This window comes from Epinephelus moara, chromosome 14 (genome assembly GCF_006386435.1).
Source record: "Epinephelus moara isolate mb chromosome 14, YSFRI_EMoa_1.0, whole genome shotgun sequence".
Lineage (NCBI taxonomy): Eukaryota > Metazoa > Chordata > Actinopteri > Perciformes > Serranidae > Epinephelus > Epinephelus moara.
Window position 1 is genome coordinate 4,139,516 of NC_065519.1, and position 19,709 is coordinate 4,159,224.

Genomic DNA, 19,709 nt, shown 5'->3' on the forward strand with positions numbered 1-19,709 from the left:
TGATTTTAGCGCTGCTCATCGTGGACTATATTGCTGTCATTGTTCAGTTTAGTCAAACCATACAGTTTGAAAACGAGGCGCGGCTCCAACTAGAAAACAATGTTTTGATGCATTGGATGTGCTGAATGTGCATATTAAGGCAGTACAGGAGGAGGTGCACATTAATAATCCTCCAGGAGTGTAACATGCTCATGTTTAACCCAAACAATGTGTCACATGACTGCAGTTGCTTCACATCCAGGTCGGAACACCTTCTCACCACAAACCAACGGCACTAGAGTTCATTTGTAACCACACTGAGACCAACTGACCTTTTTTTTTCCAACAACAAAAACACATAGCTGGTTTTAGAAAAACATAAAGAAGGGGAAGCAAACACTGCTCTCACAGGTGAAAGTTGGTGTTTGTTGGACCCATCCACTCCAGTCAGGCTTTTGCTGCCTTAACTTTTGTTCTTGTCCTGCTGCCCCTGACGCCGCTGACCACAGTTAAACTATTACAGTGACCAGCCACGTATCATGCCAACGCTGAAGGACAGCTTTTTTCGTCAGTGTCTGACGGCCCAAGTGCCAGATTTCGACGATTTCGGAATGAGACCAGGTTGCATATGTTACATATGCCCTTGAAAAAGGCAAACACATCTTTGTTATGATTTTTTTATTTTCTTTTGTAAAATTGTCAATAACATCTACGACAAAATAATATGCTTATTCCAAAGAAACTATAATAAATTATTAAAATTGTTGCATTAGATTAATAATTTATTATTTTCCTTGGTATTCTTTGTCATACACAGATATGCAGTGATGATTGTTGGGAAATATGTATGTTGATGCAATCCAGTGTCACGTCTCTGATCAAGTGACACAACGCACAAGAGGGCCTGTGGCAGCTACCTGGAAATTAAATTAAACTTTCTGCTTCATTTGGACAAAACTTGATTTTTATATAACCTGAAATTAGTGAAACTGAAGGTTCTGGAAGGTGAAAATAAAAATAAAAATAGGAGGAAACATAAAGCACCTGTTGATCACATCTCTATCAGAGGCCTCACAGTGACTGTAGCAGTATTTTATTATCAGATTTTCATCCACACTGCTGACGTCATCCTTCATTCAATTTTCCATTTTTTATCAATCAATAATTTATCAATCCATGTGTAGTTTCTGAGTGAGACATCTGTCTCTTTTCCCGCCTCACAGGAGTCCCGGGAAAAAAAGAACATCACACACGTGCGCAGTGAGGGCTCGCGCTGTCATTTTCCACCCCGCGTGCCGCCTACAGGCTCCTCTTGTCTCGTGAGGATGTTTTTTGTTTTTTTTTTACAGTCACGGTCAGAAACCAGCGGCTCGTGATGTTTCGCGCGGCAGATTCCGCGTAACGTCAAACTTCCGGCAGTTAGTCACGGTGAGACCGGAAAACATGTCGTCAAAATAAAAGCCTACAGATTGGGAAGTGGTGACATAAATAATGGATTATGTAATAAGTTCAACAACTTTCCAAAACTAGTGATAGTTTACATTACTTTGATTTTTTTTTTTTTTTTTTTACAAACATCAGATTTGTTGAGTGTTTTAATTTATTAATTATTTGTTTTGACATTAACAACAAAATTTTAACTCTCTTTATTTTTAGTATCATGCAATGTCACGTCATATTTCAACCTCCATATATCAAGGATGGAAATAAGTTATTCGTTTGACTTTATTTGTTATCCCTCTGCATTTTGAATTAATGTCTTTGGTGCAATGTATATGACCTTTTTTATATTTGTTTGAAATGTTGAATAAATAAAAAACAGATTGATATGGATTGATTCAGTAAAAAAGAAACAGTTGAGTAAAATAAGAAAAAATACTTTTATAAATGAGATTTTTTTTAGAAAAAGAAAATTGATTACAAATAAACTAAATATGTAAAATAATAAATAAGCAATTCGATAAAAAAGGAGAAAAGGTTTAATAATTTTTAAGGAAAATTGATAAAAAAAATCATTAATAAGCAAAATAATTAAACAATTTGATAAAATAAGTAAAAGACAAATGTTTTTCTTTTGAAAGAGAAAAATTGATTAAAATCCAACTAAGTGTGTAAAGTATAGTTACATATTTATACTAATCTACAAGTGAGTGGTAATTTACACTGAACATTTTTTTAACTTCACCCTTTTGTGATTGTTTAAAGTATAAGTAGCCTAATTAATAGCTTACATTATTAAGCACTTTTTTAAACAAAAGACAAATAAAAGAAAACATAACCAAATGAATTGTCCACATATATCGAAAGAGTTTCATTCATGTAACGTGATAATTAATCCTATTAATTTAACCATCATTGATTTACAACCTTCTCTGACTTGTGACACATTAAATTACAATTTATTTTTTAACCCCTGCCACAGTCAGCATTTTGTAAGTTGTGAATAGTTCAACCATAAAGTCATTTAATTCTCTTTTAGTGTTTTAGGTGTACTGTTCAAAAATTGTTAAGAAATCTACCAGGAAAAAAAGCAAAAGTCAAAAGAAACAACCATTTTCAGAAATATTCTATTATTATCCCTACTGACTCCTCAGATTCAGATAATTATTTATTATATTATATTTTATCATATTATATTATATTGTCTGCACACATGAACAGTTTTACCAGCTGTTGTTTTGTATCACACGTTAGTAGCCTATTTGTTAAATGGGTTTTATTTTGAAAATGCCTCCCGGAAGCTGTGTCCCTGTCCGTTCTGTTCCTCTTTACCGCTCGGTTCGCTCGGTGACGTCTCTCACCGGTAAAATCCACCGACGAGTCGACGGGACTGACCGCTTCTCCTCTCTCTGCTTCGCCGTATCTCAGAGCGGCATCACAGCATCACGGAGCCCGACTCTCTGCCTCTCCTGCCCGGCCTGACGGGCCGCGACGAGCCGCTGACAGCAAGGACACGGAGCGGGACCCGCTTCTCCTCAGCATGATGGATGTAACTCCGGTACCGACTCACGGACAAGGAGCCCGGTGGACTCGGCGGAGGGGCAGCGGGGACTTGTGAACATCCTCCCGGTGTGAGGATCTGTCGCACCGACTTGTTTTCTCCTGAATTTGAATCTTTTTCCTACAATGTCACCATCAAGGAGACGCGGCTGAGGCACCGGCTCTTCCTCTCGGGTCTCCGCTGACCGTCATCCTCCTCAGCTGGTCTCTGACGGTTTTAGCTAACGTTAGCTCCGGTATGAGCAGAACCGGACCTCCCTGTCACATCTGACCGGGGATCGGGGGGTGGTGGCGGGGTGCCGGCGGGGACACAGTTGGATTTGTGGATGAGAACCGGTCACCGGGCCGGATTCCGTGCGGAGGGACGCCGGCCGGAGCGGAGGTGGAGGAAGGAGGAGCAGCAGCGGCAGCAGCAGCTGCGGGGAACCGATCTGACAACCTCATCCCCGGGGGGAGAGACGCAGCGAGGCGGCCAGAGGAGGATGTGAAGATGGGTTTAGTTTTCGGTCTCCTGTGGCTGTTTACCGGCTTCCTGCAGGGCGTGCACGGCCAGGGCGTGTACGGTAAGGACGTCATTAACATGCAATTAACATGTTGTCATTCTCCAAATATTCCTGCCCGGTAAATTCGGTGTGATGCGGTGTGAACGGCCGCAGCGCAGCACAAGCAGCGTTTAACCCGGAATACCACCCACACCAACTTGACCTTGTGAGGGATTTAGCGCGTGTAGGCTAAATGTGTGTGTGTGTGTGTGTGTGTGTGTGTGTGTGATGCTCATTCAGTCATATTACATTCATGCCTGGCCTGAGGGCACAACAGGTAGGCTGCTGCACACCAACACACACCTGTGAACACAGTGAGGGGGGCTCCTAATAATACCACTGCAGTAACTGACTGATGTTCAGTCTTTATTAGATCATCCTGACGCCATCATGTCTCACCGTGTTCCTGTGTGTAACAGTACTGCAGGTCTACAGGGTCTGTTCAGGTCTACAGGGTCTGTGCAGGTCTACAGGGTCTCTGTGAGACTCAGGGTGTCTGCAGGTCTAAAGGGGATTTGCAGATCTACAGGGTTTCTGTGGGACGCACTATGGTGACATGACACTGCTGCTGTGTCATCTGTGACAGCACACGAATATTTGGGTCTTTGTGGGACTTAAGGTCTCTGCAGGTCTACAAGGTTTCTGCAGGTCTTCAGGGTCTCTGTGGGTCTTCAGGGTCCCTGTATAGGCCTCTGGGTGTCTGCAGATCCACAGGGTCTCAGTGGGACTCAGTAGATGGTGACATGATGTTACTCCTGCTGTGTTATTTTTATCCTGTGTGACAGTGCAGGAATATTCTGGTCTTTGGGGGACAGAGGGTCTCTGCAGGTCTCCAGGGTCTTTGTGCGACTCAGGGTGTCCTCAGGTCTACAGGGTCTCTGCAGATGTCTCTGTGGGACCCTGTGGGACTTAGTAGATTGCATGATATTACTGCTGCTGTTTTATTATGTGACAGATCAGGAATATTCTGGTCTTTGGGGGACTCAGGGTCTCTGCAGGTCTACAGGTGTCTGCAGGTGTATAGGGTGTCTGCAGGTCTTCAAAGTCTCAGTGGTACTCAGTAGATGGTGACATGATGTTGCTGCTGCTGTGTTATTTTTATCCCCTGTGACAGCTCAGGGATATTCTGGTCGGGGGGGGGACAGAGGGTCTTTGCAGGTCTACACTGTCTCAGTGGGACTGTGTGTCTCTGCTGGACTCAGTAGATGGTGACATGACGTTATTGCTGCTGTGTTATTTTAATCCTGTGTGACAGTGCAGGAATATTCGGGTCTTTGTGGGACACAGGGTCTCTGCAGGTCTACAGTGTCTCTTTAGGACTCGTTGTTTCTGTGTCTCTGTGGGACTCACAGAGCCTGCAGGTCTACAGGGTCTCTGTGGGACTCTGTGCCTCAGTGGAGCTTGTTGTTTCTGTATCTCTTTGGGACTTAGGGGGTCTGCAGGTTCACAGGGTCTCTGCAGGTCTACAGGGTCTCTGTGGGACCCTGTATCTCAGCAGGACTCAGTAGGTGGTGACATGTTGCTGCTGCTGTGTTATTTTTATCCTGTGTGACAGCTCAGGAATATTGGGGGTCTCTGTGGGACTCAGACTGAGCTCTGAGTGACCTTTGTGTTATGATGATGATGATGCTGGTTCATCACTGTGACATCACTGTGACATCATCACTCTGATCCCTGATTTCCACACGCATGTCACATGATAATAACTGACCAACCTCCATCTGCTGAAGAAGACCATGTGATGTGGTTGAAAGCTCAAGAAAAGAACTCATAAGTGACCTTGAGTTACACTTATTTTTACTCTTTCCAAGGTCAAGAATCAACTTTGATATTTCTTCTTTCACATCTCCTCCGGTAGAATATTTCTCTTTAACAAAAAAATATAAAGGTCCTCTTACTAGTCCGAGCTTTCAGCCACATCTCATGGTCTTCATCATCAGTGTCAGAGTTTGCTCAGTTTTTAAAACTGAATTTCAGTTCTTACTGTAGCTGACATGATAACAGCAGTGAAGACTTTATCTGCTGATGAACAGGATCTGAAGAAAAAGCAAAAAAGGGACCTTTAGCTCATTTAGCATCTTGTTTTGAATCATAAACAGGTGTAGGCGCTAACGGTAACACCAGATAGAGACATCGGGGACTGTAACGGGTGGTACGCTGTCATGTTCACGAGGATAACATCAGTTTTGTAATGTGACAAATTACACGTGACTTAAATAGGGCTGCTACTGACGAAGAGTGTTCCTAGTCGACCAATAGTCATCATCACAGTCCATCAGTGGACTAGTCTCCTGCATGTTTCTGATATGAATGTAATGATTAAATGATATATTTTGGTGGTTTGAGTTGAAGGTGTGAGAAAGAATAGTATCAGTAACATTGTTAACACTGTGCTACATTACAGAGAAATACAAAACCGTACTAATGAACCTTCATTAATATAGGCCTATATTTTATCTCCAAGTGCACGTCACACACTGAGCGAGCCGCCTGTTAATGACGCTGTGGGCTAATGGGCATGTAGCTACTTCCATGTTTCAGATGATACGTCATGTTTGTAGTCGACCAATGAAGATGAGTTTACATATCACCTTGGGTTCGTCCTTCACCTTCTCAAAATGATCCCACACTTTGGATTTCCTGCCCGACATGTTATTAACTAGCCTGTGGAATAACCGCAGGTACCAGCCCTGGAAATTAACCTGACTCCTGTCTGACTGCTGAGCGTGGACACTTCCTGTGTCTGTCCTTTCACATTAAATTCATATAGGTCATAAGTCATATAGGTTTGGATTTATTTTGACAAGGCGCAGCTCCTAATAGAGTTTCAAGTTTATTTATTGTTTCTGTGACTAAGTGACCAATGAAATCTTGCCAACTAATGACCTTTCTGGTCGATGAACATTTGGTCAACTATCAGGGGGCAGGTCTACTAAGATGTAGTGAGAAAATACACCTGATTTAATATCCCATAGCTCCTAACCAAATCAACCTGCCACCACTATTGAGTCAAGCCTTTTAAAAGCTCGGTGTTAGATGTTAACCGCTGCTGCTTAATAGCTTATGCTAACACTCCTGCAGCCCTGTGTCTAACTTGTGTCGGGCGGTTGGAGATCAGACTAGTGATGGGCAAAGCAGTTCTTTAGAATCTACTGAATCCCTAGAATCAGTTCATTAAAAAGATTCGTTCAAAAGATTTGTTCACTGAATCGTTTAGTGCTTGGCGAGAGGAGCCCTGACTGTGTATGGCGTAGTCCGGCTCACTGAACTGATATACGGCTGAACGATTTATGATTCAGTTAGCGGCTTCCGGGAGTGCTGAGTATCATTACTGTCCAGCCTAACGTTTTAAGTTTGTTTATCTGGAAACTAAGTCTGTTAAAACAATGGGGAGGTGTGTGATTGTGTTCATGTGGCTTGACTCCTGGCTACATTAGCCGTTAGCTTGGAGAAAATGGTCCCTATGAAAGTGTATCGCTGAGAAGAAAAGATTTGAATCACTCAGGGATCGAGGTTACGTCGTTCACTAAGTGATTCGTTCCCTGAGTGATTCGTCACGCGGTAGGTAGTCCCTCCCTGCACCCTGGCTGCCTCGCAACTCGCGAGTGATTCATCGTTTGCACAGACCAAATCGGCAGTTCCACTCCACGCTCACTGCTGAGAAATGAACGAATCAGTTCCGGAAGTGATTCAGTTCAGTATGTCCACTCAACAGATTAGTTCTTTTGAACGATTCGTTCGTGAACGATCAGATCAGACCCTTGGCGCAATCCTGTTGTCTTCCTCTGTGAACGACATGCTCTGTCCTCTAGACAGCGTGCTGCAGTTGTTGTTCTTCTTCTCTGTGTTTATTGGCAGCTGGCAAACCAAGTTTAAAGGTACATGCACCACCACCCACTGTGTCGGTGTGTAGATGCTGCCCTTGTTAAGTCAATGAAAGCAGTTTGGCTTCATATTATCGGCGCTATTTATCAGCTATAATTTTTATAATAAAAATGTCCCATTATTGGCTGATAATTTAGCGGCCAGATATATATCGTGCAGCCTTAATATTTATTATTGCTCCACCTGGACATTAAAAATTAACTCATTAGTTACTGGTTAGTGGGTGTCAAACTGTTGAAAGCAAAATGAACTGACATCTCTCGTTGTGTCATCTGCTGTGGTGTTACTGGCGTGTTGCTGTGACTCATTTCATCCACTGCTCGTGTTGCATTAAACTCTTTGGTATCACCTGAGACATCTTATTATAATCATTATATTTATATTCAGGTCAGTAACCAGAACTTAAACATTTTTGACACAGCAGTATTTCTGTTCCATGTTTCTTTGATTCAGTTAACTGTTCATTTATGCTGTTTATCTCCCGACATGGAGCCTTAATTGGTATTTCAAAGCCTCCTTCACTCTGCCAGCAGTTTAATTATGATGCATTAATACTTAAACCTTATTTATTCATCTGCTTATTTATGTGTTGGCCTGAAACACGAATCTGAAAAATCCTCCAACTGTTAGCAGTAAAATAAACTCCTCACAGGTCGCGAACATTCCTGAGAATCCCCAGGAACAAATATTAAGTTCACTAACCTCAGTGTCCTCAGCTGGAGCTGCAGCCTCAGCCACGGTTCCTGGAGTCCTTGTAGTCCTTTTATTATCTGTTTTATGACCTCGTCCTGAGATGTTCCTGTAATGATTTACACTGGAAGTGTGTCTGACACAGTTTACAGTGTGTTACTGTTCTTTATGGAGCCAGTGAAATATTCCTTTAATATTTCTGTAGGAAGAGCAGCGGGTTGATCTCAGCACTGACCTCAAGACTGCACACATACAGGATTTATGAGTGTTTGTTTTTCAGCTGTAATATTCCCGAAGGAAACTGTGGTGACGTTAGAGTACTCTGTGTCCTCATGGTTTGTTTTTACTGTAATACTACAGTAATATTTACAGAGAGGACTTCAGTAAACTGAGCTGTATGTTTAGTGTCCTGTGGTTGCTATATTAAACCATCAGTCAGGTTCTTCTTCCCTCTGAGGAAACTTCTGGATTATTACTTTGTATCTCAGTCCAGCTGCAGTACAAATACATGAAGTATTTAAAGGAGGCAGGACGCTCACTGATGTTGGAGCTTTTATTTCTGCAGCCACGTGTGTGTCATCACTCGGTCAATCAAACATTATGTGCAGCACCTTTGGTACCATACTGTCGTAATAACAGCGTAGTGACAGTGTTCCCTGCGTGACGTCAGCTCACACTCAGATTATCTGTAATCTTATATGTCACAGATTAGAGGGGGAGGAGGCGTATTACATCACGTTCACTGTTACTTACATTCACACAGTTTAGAGCGCTGACGTCTCTGAGCTCATGGAAACTCAGGTCTTTACGAATAATTCCTCTTCATCTGTGTGTGTGTGTGTGTGGGGGGGATTCTGTTTGCAGCCGGGATGCAACAGAGGAGGGAGGAAGGAAGGAAAGAGGGAAGGAAGGAGGGAAGGAGGGGATTAGGATGCAACATCTGTGCATTTGTTTTACATTCAGTAAACGATGGAGGCTTTAGGAGACGATGATGGAGATGAACTTCCTGTTTCTGGTCATAAAGTGATTCTAAGAATCAAACAGAGACTTTGTGGTCAGTTAATCAATAAGTGAATCAACAGATAATTAATCATGTGGTTCCAAAATCTGAACTGTGAATATTTTTGTCTTTAAGAAATGAAAGGGCAAAGTCAAATCATTTTCTTAACACATTTTACATGTCAGAAAATACTTGCGGAAAGACTGAAAACTGTGTCGTGCTGATTTATGGAGTAACTCTGTGTCCTGACTGGATGTGAGCGTTGCATCATGTTACATCAGACGCTCTCTGTCCACACTGGATCTGGTGAATATGGAACTCCGCAAGTAACTTAGATATCGTTGTCGTAGCTACCGAACTATATCATAACACCGTCCCCAGGGCGAAAGTCTGTTTTTTTGTGACCCATCCAACACCCCAACCTGCCTCCTTGCAAGCACTCTGGACTGGCTCCTCGTTTACTGCCATCAGTGCATTTGTCTCGTAATCACAGCCTTTGAAAATACGTGGGATATGTACGAATTTGGGTGCATTACTTTTCGTAAGTAAACATACAAAAAAATTGTGAAAACAGCCTCAGTACTGACACTTTAAAAACATTAGTACATCAATTTCACTACTGCATTTTCTCCTTACATACTTTTTTTGGTTGCACCTCTCCAGTTCTTTGGCATGTGTCCGAGTCTTTGCACACGGCACCACACCTGTACTAATGTACTGTTTCAATGGTGTTACTTATGCTAAGTTACTTGTGGTCAACTGGGATTCATCATCAGCACAGCTGGATGAGAGCAGATTGAGACGGTTAATAACGTTTTGTGCAACTGGAGTTGACTAATTTTTACTCTCTGCATGTGGCTCGTTGCTGTTAGTGCCATGAAAACCAGGGATTTTAAGCCAAACCATGATCTTTTCCTCACCATAACCAGGTGGTTTTTGCGCCTAAACATAACCACAAGTTAACTACAGTTAACAGAGTTCAATGTATCTGCTACCTTATAACGTAAAATATCTGTGGTTTCCAGATGTTTACAATGGTTACATTAAATGTGTTGATTGGGTTGCTGTTCTCGTGTGTGTCTCCACATAGTGTTTTTCTTCAGTAGAAATGTACTGGCAGGACGCTGGGGAGCTTCGTAAAAAAACACTCCCTGTGCTTTTGTAAAAATGACGTGCTCCGCATGGGTATGTTTCTACGACAACAATATCTTGACAGTGACGTTAGCTAGGTAGCTAATACAACGCTACATTAACAGAGGGTTGGCACAGTTAACTTTAAGCTTACAAGGGTCATAATAGCACAACACTCTGCAGCAACATCCAGTGTCCGCTGGCTCACCTGCTCCCAAAAAATAAACTTTTCTGCCGTAGCTGTGATAGCTGACAGTGGCCCAGCTAAAGAAGCGGCAGTGACGTCCTTGGCGCCTTTCTCAAAAATCAGAAATTTTCAACTTAAAGTGCTCGGAGCAGCCGCACAAAAAAGGCGTAATGCTTGGAAAATTATAATAGGTGCAGCGCCTTCTCTCTAAGCAGCCACATGCGGCCACATACGCTCTCTGCTCAGAGGGAACAATTAAAAAAGACGCTGCTGCTGGGGAAAGATTGTTTGGACACACCCTTACATGATATTAAAATGAACAGCCTTGGATTTTTGGGCATCTGAAGACATCAGCTCAGGGAAACTACACATCAGGACATGTTCGACTATTTTCTGTTTATAAATAATCAGCAGATTAATCATTCATCATTCAGTAACAACTGCAGCAGCACATGTGATCTGTTGGCTGCACCATCATCATCATCGTCCTCATGATGCAGCTGCAGCCTGCAGTCAGCCGGTCAGTGAGCGAGTGTGATCTGTCCTGTGTGGTTGTTGTGGTCGTCGTTGTTGTTGTTGTTGACTGGCGGTCAGATGTGGTGTTTGATTTGTTGTCATGATCCTGATGTGATTTCACAGCCATATGGGCTCATTTTCTGCCTCATAAACTCTCCGCAGCACAATGTGCAGTTAGAGCTCATTTGGATGGAAAAGGTCAGTCTGCTGCTCACTCACTGTTTGGCTGCTTCTCTCTGAACAGCACCAAAGTGACAACAGGCCTAGGAGCCCATAGCGCCCCCTGCAGGCCGCTAGGTACACTGCAGCCGCAACATGATGACACATTGTAAGTCCTGCTGACTCACCACAGCAGAGGTGGAGTGTAACTAAGTACATTTACTGCAATATTTTTTATTGAGTATAAATTCCTCTCCATCTCAGAGGTGAATATTGTGCTTTTTACTGCACTACATGTGTCTGACAGTTACTTCCTGACCAGTGAAAACCATGTATCTCCAGACGTGCTGATGCTGAATGTTTGTTTTTTTATGTGTTGAGAAAATTCTCCTCCTTCTTAAACTTAAGTGAGAACAGTGTTAGTTCAGGCAGGACACGATGTCAAGCTCAGCTCACATCCAAGCTACATCAGCTGATCTCAAACAGCCCAATCAACTGATGGAGCAGCTGATTGATGGGAGGGAGTCAGCTGATAGATCACATGATTCCTTTCTCTGCAACCAATTGGCGAATCTCATTCAGTGCGCCCTATTTAAACTGCTCTGGCCTGCCTACTGTTGCTGCTTCCTCGGCAAGCCGCTTTGCAACCTGCCTCCACCCCAGCTCCTGCTTTTCATGCTGTGTCTGACTTATCAGTGTCATTTCTGTTTGTCATTGATGCTGCTCTGTTCTGTTCCTGGGGGTCTTTGCTGCTGCTCTCCCTGCCTTAGGCAGGATTTATAGTTGTGCAGGAGACCCTACACATGTCGCCTACACTGTTGTGAGCATTTATACTTGTGCGGTGGTGTGTCTGTGTCACTTTGCAGTTACACCCCCAAAACACTAGTCGGCGGTGGGGTTTCTGTGAAGTGCTGTAAAGTTTAGTTGATTCAAAACACACATTAAACACACATTAAACATGGCTTAATAGAGACAATTTCAAACACACAAATCAGCTTCACTATAACTCGCAGCATTCACAGACAAACACTTGTCTTTATCTGGACACATTTTCCCCACAAATACAACATGCTAACGTTATTAGCACAAGCCTATGGCATTTTACATTGTATAACTTAGCCTAGAAACTAGCAGAGATTTCCTCTGCTCATATGAAGCCAGGATAAATCACACACAAGACTTAAAATGCTATTTTAGTGGAGGCTTTATTGTCTTCACAATTTATTGTTTCTTATATGTGAAATTAAAGTAAATTAAAGCTTTGTTTCCACTGAGGGAAATGGTTTCAGCTTACACAAACAGACAGGAGGTCTGCGTGGCCACGACGTGTAGTTACATTTCTGGGGAGGTGCACGTCAGGTTATGGTGTAGGCTCTGTGTGTCGACTGAGATATGTGGCTCTCACAGGACGGCCAGGCTACAAACACATGATGGTCTTATAGAATATGATGCATCGCTGTAGATTAAACTACCCAACAGGATATAAAAGAGTTAAAATGAGCTCAAGCTAAAACATCTACAGAAGAAACATTAGTGTGAACTCATCGACTCTTTCAGTGTCGTTAGGGTTTCTAAAGGAAAACAGATGTTGGTGGAATCCAGTGAGGATGAGCAGCTGTTCAGAGTCAGGTGTCTCCGTCCTCTCTGTTTCCATTCTTATTCTGGTTCAGCTGTTTAATGCTAACATGTTAGCATGGAGCTAACAGCACTGTTAGTGTGTGTGTGTGTGTTTGTGGTTAATCTGCCCCAACAGCAGCATCCTGAGGCCATCTGTCACACACACACACTCACACGCATGCACACACACACACACACACACACACACACGCCACAACAGATACTGTCAAATGTGTGTGTGTGCTGATTGACAGCTCCTGTTGCAGCTCTGACACACAGCGGAGGAGGGGAGGGGGTGTGTAACTGAAGGTGACAGGTAGCAGATGTGTCCGGATCGCAAACACACACACACACACACACACACACACACACACACACACACACACACACAAACTGGTTGGTATTTTGGTGGTGGGGAAACTGTGTTTGTGTGTTTCCCAGCATGCTTTTGGGTCACAGGTGACAGTGAATGTGTGAAATACTTTCTTGTATTTAATTCTGGATGTTTGGTGAGCTCAGGTGTCGACACACATGATGATGATGTAGTCTCGTGTTTCCAGGATTCTGGAATCAAAATATTATCACCGTGCTGTGGGGGAAAAGCTCTGGCTTGTTTTTATTTCTTTGAACCAATCACATCGGATCTCAGTCACTAATATGTGCATAGAAACATTCTTACTCTGTGCATAAATGGTAAACGCTTCTCTAGTCCTCCAACCACTCAAAGCACGTTAACTCTACATGCCACATTCACACACTGGTGGCCGAGGCTACCACATAAGGTGCCACCTGCTACTCAGTGACCATTCACACACTCTCACACACTGATGGAACAGCCATCGGGAGCAATTTGGGGTTCAGTATCTCGCCCAAGGATGCTTCGACATGTTGACCTGCTCTTCCTCTGAGCCACAGCCGCCCAATAAAATAAGTACACACGCAAACTTATTGTTGGATTCATGACACGTGCGCACCAGCTGATTTTGTCTTTACAAAAAATTGACAGGTGCGTAGCCGCTATCTGCAATCAGCATCCTGCCACGCCCCCATTTCTCTACCATCAGTGAGCGTCTGTGAAGTGAAGGAGTGAATTCAGTCAGAAACAGCTGGCCAGCCGTTCATCACTGTCTTCAAACATGCTTTAACATGTCGCTCTCTGATGTGCTCTCCTGAAGGCACAGACAGCAGCAGCTTCCAGCAGGGTTACATATGGCAACTTAATACCTGCCTGGAGGAAGATCAGAATCTTTATTTATCCTGCATGCTTTTTTTGTCGGCTATAAATGAACATATGCGCAATTTCCTTTGAATAAGAACTGAGATACTCTGCTTTCAGGATGACAGTGTGTCAGTTTCATAGGTATTTAATACATTTGACCAAATGCATCAGTGATTTAACAGTTTTAAATATTGTCTGTTAAAGTCTTTTAAATAATTACAGTCTTAATGTTACTCATGTGGTTATCAGGTGTTTGTTCAGATTTTCTGAGACAGACAGGCTTTTATCATTTGTGTGTATGCATGGTCTGAGGGAGGTCTAAATTTGTTCACAGAGTAGGAAAAAATTCAGGTAAGGAAATATTGATGATTCCCAGATTTCTCCTAAAACGTTCATACGCACTGTTTAAACACAGATTTGTGCGTACTTCCTGTTTGTGAATGAGGCCCATTCCTCCTAGGTGATGCTGAGCTCAGGATGTGGCGACAGTAGTAGTTCCAGTGGAGGTTAACCTCCGTCAGCAGGTAGTTCCAGACACTAGCTGCTAACTGCTAACAGCTAACAACTAACTGCTAACTGCTAACCGCTAACGTTAACTACCTCTCTTCCTGCTGATTTGTTCACAATGTAGCATCAATCATGAGGTTGGGTGCTACTCTTGTGTCTTTGTTTGATATCCGTCAGCTGTGATTGCTTGTTCCTCGTCACATGACGTGGTGCGCGCTGCTGCATTCCAAAAGTTGACCTCAGGGCGCAGCCGTTGCACCCTAAAGTAGGTAACATGTGCTTGCGACAATTGTGTCGCTCTGGCGTACCTGCTGCACGTCTACATTAAAAACAATGATTTCAAGGCCGCTAAAATCGCGACATGTGTACGGCCCCTTGAATGGGAGCGTCCCCTGACGTGTTGATAGTGAGTATACTGCATCCTTTCATCCCAACAGCGTCCCGGGGAAGATCTCTGTACATCCCAAACACATTTCCTATTGTTAGTCTCGAACCCTGATATTTAGCCTGCGCATCATTGATGCGACACAACACAAAAACATCGGCCACTACCAAATGCGAATGTCATCTTATGTGCCGATAAGGCGAACAACAAGGCCAATATCGTCTGATACTGATGTTCACCCTATAAACTGCTGCATCTTTACTGTAAACTATTTCATGTAATGGGTTTGCCTGCTCATTATTCTCTCAATGAATCGATTACTGGTTTGTCTGGTTTATAAAATGTGAAATAGAAATTTGAAACTGTCCATCACATTTTACTAAAACTCCAAAGTTTAGTACCTTATCAGAAGCCTCCTTTTGTCTGACTATATTTCTGTTTCAAACCCCAAAAATATTGAATTTATGTCAGTCAGACGTTGGGAGGAAAAACAAATCAGTACATTTAAAACTGAATTATATATATGAATCTATATATATCAGAGATCAAAATAAAATAAACTGATTATTTTTATTATTTAAACTCACAAATATCAGTATCAGTACTGACCTAAAAAGAATCCAGTATTAAGAGGTTTCTGCCCAGATGAAATTAAATCGGTCTAAAAACTTGTGACTGATCAGCAGGAGATTTAACATTTTCTTAAATAACGTGTAAAATCAAAATCTGTCTCAAATCAAAATGTGACATTATTTTCCCTCCCTGCTGAGGCTCTTACACACTTCCTGTTTCCTCCTCAGTCTCGGGTGCATTGTGTGTTTTGTGTGAGTTGTTTGGATGTGAAAGGCAGCAGAGGGATTACAGGACGTTCAGCAGCTCTTCACTGTCACACACTGAATCACACTAAAGAACTCCTACAGGCTGTTATTTCTGTATCTGCTGTGTGAGGCTGCTGTTTGTTGTCCTGGACGGTGAGACGGAGGAGAGGCTCGTACACTGCTGAAGGTTGATGATATAAAACGATCCAGATCCTCAAGACTGAGGGGGGGTGGCGAGGAGGGGGGCGGGTCACGGAGCTCAGCGAGACTCTGAAGACGTTAAGTTCAGTTCAGCTGAGTTTATGTGACAGTAAAAAGAAAAACAAGTTAGATTCATGATGTCAAAGAGTTTGGTCACACAGAGAAGAAGAACTGAAGATACAGATGCAGAAAGAAAACACACTGCACCAAGTTAAACCAGATTAACTAAACAGAGTAGTGGAGCCTGCCTGAATAAACAACAAACACATATTATATTAATACAATTAAGACAATCGATTAACATGTTAGAGCGTCCCACGAGCTCTCTTTGCTCTTTCAGTCTAATGAATATGTGAATAAACGTCTTTGTTAAACGCCACTATCATATAAACACAAGCAGAATCGCTGTCACTAACGACAGCACCACATTACTAATGTAACTAATTACTGATAAAAGTTCTGTAATAAAATGAGTTACCCCAAAACCAACAGCTTGTTTAACATTACTTTTGTTATCACGTCACACTAACATGAAATACAACATCACATCAGCCGACTCGTTTTCATAATCGTCACACTGAGCAGGCACGTCACGAAGCAGCAAGCTAGTTTGAAATATGGAAACACTTTTTACCTCAGCAGCTGGAAATATTCCCATTACTTTGATTTTGTCAGGAGGAAAGATGACAAGAACACTGTTGCTGCAGGTAGTTGGACTGAAACACATCCTCAACCCTCTGGTCTGAAACACTTACAATGACCGACAGTACAACAATGTGACACTCCAGGAAATACACCCCACTAAAGGTGAGCCCTCCCCAGCTGTGGAGGTCAGCTGTAGCCCTGCACTGATTGATTAAACAACCAAAACTGGATTTTATGCAGGAAAATACCGATCACAGGCAACTGAAGACCCCTGGGTAAAAAAAATCGAAGCTATCTGACCTTAGCCGCACACGTAGCAGCTATTATCGTGACATTCACACAGACGCACACATCTGAATTTTGGGGAGATACTCGAATACCAGTTTTATGGGATGTAAGGGAAAGTAATATATCGAGTAGTGTAACGAATTACTATTGGCAGGGAGTGATAAGTAAAGTTATATTATTACTTTGCAAAGAGTAACGAGTAATGTGTACTATATTACATTTTTAGAGTAACGAGCCCATCACTGTTGTGGGTGTGTGCTTTGTGCTAACGTTAGCTGCTGATCGAGAGGCTGTCGCTGTGCTGCTCCGCTCTCTTGATCTTTTGTTCGGAGGGTATGGTGCCATTGACTGTGTCCTACTGGGTTAGCATGATCCTGTTGTACTTTGTAGTGGCTCGATCTTCGTTGCCCTCAGCAGACATGCTCCCCAGAGCCGAGAATACTGCTCGTTTTTTCACGTTTTTAAAATCTAATTTGATATAGCCAACCAGTTTTTTTGATCATTCAAATTTGGCTTAACGGTTAACCCACTTTTCTGTGCTATGGCAAACTGATTACACATATATTTGATTTTGACAAACTTAAAATCGTTCTGTTGAGCATCTAAGAATCCTGAAACTAGAAAAATACCTTTCACCACACTCCTGGATTCATTTGTAGATCAACACATTCTCACTCTGACCTCGTCACATATTGATGTTTGGTCATGGACTTTCCACGTCCAGATACGACGTGCAAGGTACCCTGGGTGTGTTGGTTGTTGACGTTCTGGGACACTGTGTCAAGTCCTTTTTTTTTCAAGAAACACTTCTGTTTTCACAGGAAATTTAAAGTTTACTACAGTAAACAGCCTTACAGTCTCTTTCAAAATAAAAGCACTACATCAGTACAACACTTCAAGAACACACACGTGGTTATGTTTAGGAAAAAACAACAGGGTTTGGCTTTACAATCTTACAGGATGCAAACACGGCTCTCTCGTGTCAAAGTTAGTGTTTGTTGGACCCATCCACCAACCCTCCTGCCTGCCCCACCCCGACTTTCATCGCCTTAACTTTTGTCCTTGCCCCGCTGCGTTTCCTTGTGATGCCACCGGCAACCGGCCGCGTATCATGCCAACATTAAAGGACACCTTTTTTTTTTTTTGTTGGTTTCTGACGCAAATCACTTCCCATGCACCGGATATTGACGACTTCGGAGTGAGACTGGGCTCTGTAGTAAGTCAAAGTAAATCAGAGGCCAACAGTCCATCTCTTTTTCCTTTCTCCAGACCAAGTGAACCAAACTAAAGGGGTCCAACAGACCTGAAAACAATCCTCAGGTGTGAAGGCAGTTCAGGGCATTTTCATATTATTTACAGTTGATTTCATCCCACTCCACCCCCGCTTAGGTTAGCATTAATGAACACTTGTGTCATCTCCTAGGTGATATTTTTGTGGTGCTACAGTGTAGGAAAGAGCGGGACCGACAGATATTGCCACCTCCCGCCGGAGCACCAACTGCAGGTCGTAGGCGATTGCGAAGTCATTTCTGGGTCAGATACAGAGGCATCAAGACAATTTCATAATCTGTTAAAAACTCCCTGTAGTCGCAGTAAACATCAGTCCGCTTCTGTGTTTGATACAGTTAGTGTTCACACCTGATGTGAACTGTACCAGGTACACATGAACCACACTGCAGACCACCTCTTTATGTGGTATCGAGTACAGATCGGCGCACTGTGTCCAGGTGCAGTACAAAGTGTTCACACTAATCAAACGAACTGGACTTTGGGGTCAGGTGTCAGATCCAGCCCTGAGTCTGTGATGTGAACGCCACCTTAAGAATCAAAGAAAATCCACAAAGATTTTGTTAAAAGTTTAGATTTTGGGGAAAAATCATCAAATGAAAAAGCTGAAGAAACAAACCTGCGCTGGCTGAAGGATGAAACAGTGTGTGTGTGTGTGTGTGTGTGAAGGTGTGCGAAGGTGTGTGTGAAGGTGTGAAGGCGAGCTGTGAGCGGCTGCAGACAGAAATCTGCATATTCCTCTACTTTGATGAAATCATTAACTCTGCATATTTGACCTGCTCTCTCTTTACCTTCTCTGGGAAATTGGGATTAATTATAATTGTTTTTTAATTACCTCCTCCTCTCCCAGCTGTTTCCTCGCACACAGGAAACACCGTTCACACCCGCCATTGTCCCCCCCGTCCCTCCTCCCCCCTCCTCCCAGTGTGCTCCTGTGTTTATCAACCCATTAGCTGTGGGTTTACTGTGTTAATAAGTGTTAATGTGTGGTAATGAGGATGGAGTGCGGCAGATTACTGGGAGCGCTGTTGGCCCACCTCCTGTTTCCTGCCGACCGGCTGTTTGATGAGAGGAGGAGGAGGAAGAGGAGAGGAGGAGGAAGAGGAGGAGCTCCACTCAGACTAACTAGTTGCTGCTGCTGTGAAGGATAGTAGCTGTGAAAACAGAGGGACAGTTGGTGGAGATGATCAGCAGTTAGCAGAGGAGCTTTCAGTCAGTGTTCATGGTTGCCACCTCTGGCTCCGATGTCTCTTTAGAGTTTTCATATATGATATGATTCCCTTTGGAAGATAAACTTTGGTCTCAGTGTGTAAATTTAAGTTTTGTTTTTGCGACATGAGTTAGTCTGAAGGTGAAGTTAAGGCTCATGTTTTTCAGCTAATTGATGGACTGCGATCACACTGGCCTCTAGTTTCACAGACCGGGCGAGGCGGAGGCGCAGCACACCTGCGCTTCGCCAACTGGGTGTGGCCAGGCGGATTTTGCAAATTTGGCACACCGTGCAGCTGGCGCAGCTACTCCTCTTTCCCACCTCCGTCCCTCCTACCTGCGCAAGTCGGAAAGAGGGAGGAGAGAAGACGTGGAGTGGGTTTTACACACATCACACCAATCAAATGAGCCCCTCTCCTCGCCCTTAAATGCACCGCGCGAAGG

At 43.2% G+C, this 19,709-nt stretch overlaps 1 protein-coding gene across 1 annotated transcript in view; it reads left to right on the forward strand.

Annotated features, from left to right (window-relative positions):
• Nucleotides 1–2,628: 2,628 nt before the first annotated feature.
• Nucleotides 2,629–19,709, forward strand: part of mdga2a (MAM domain containing glycosylphosphatidylinositol anchor 2a) — a 142,099-nt gene continuing 125,018 nt past the window's right edge. The window contains exon 1 of the mRNA XM_050062290.1: nt 2,629–3,542. Coding sequence (XP_049918247.1) covers nt 3,470–3,542 — 73 coding nt within the window. The 5' untranslated portion in view covers nt 2,629–3,469. The remainder of the gene's footprint in view (nt 3,543–19,709) is intronic.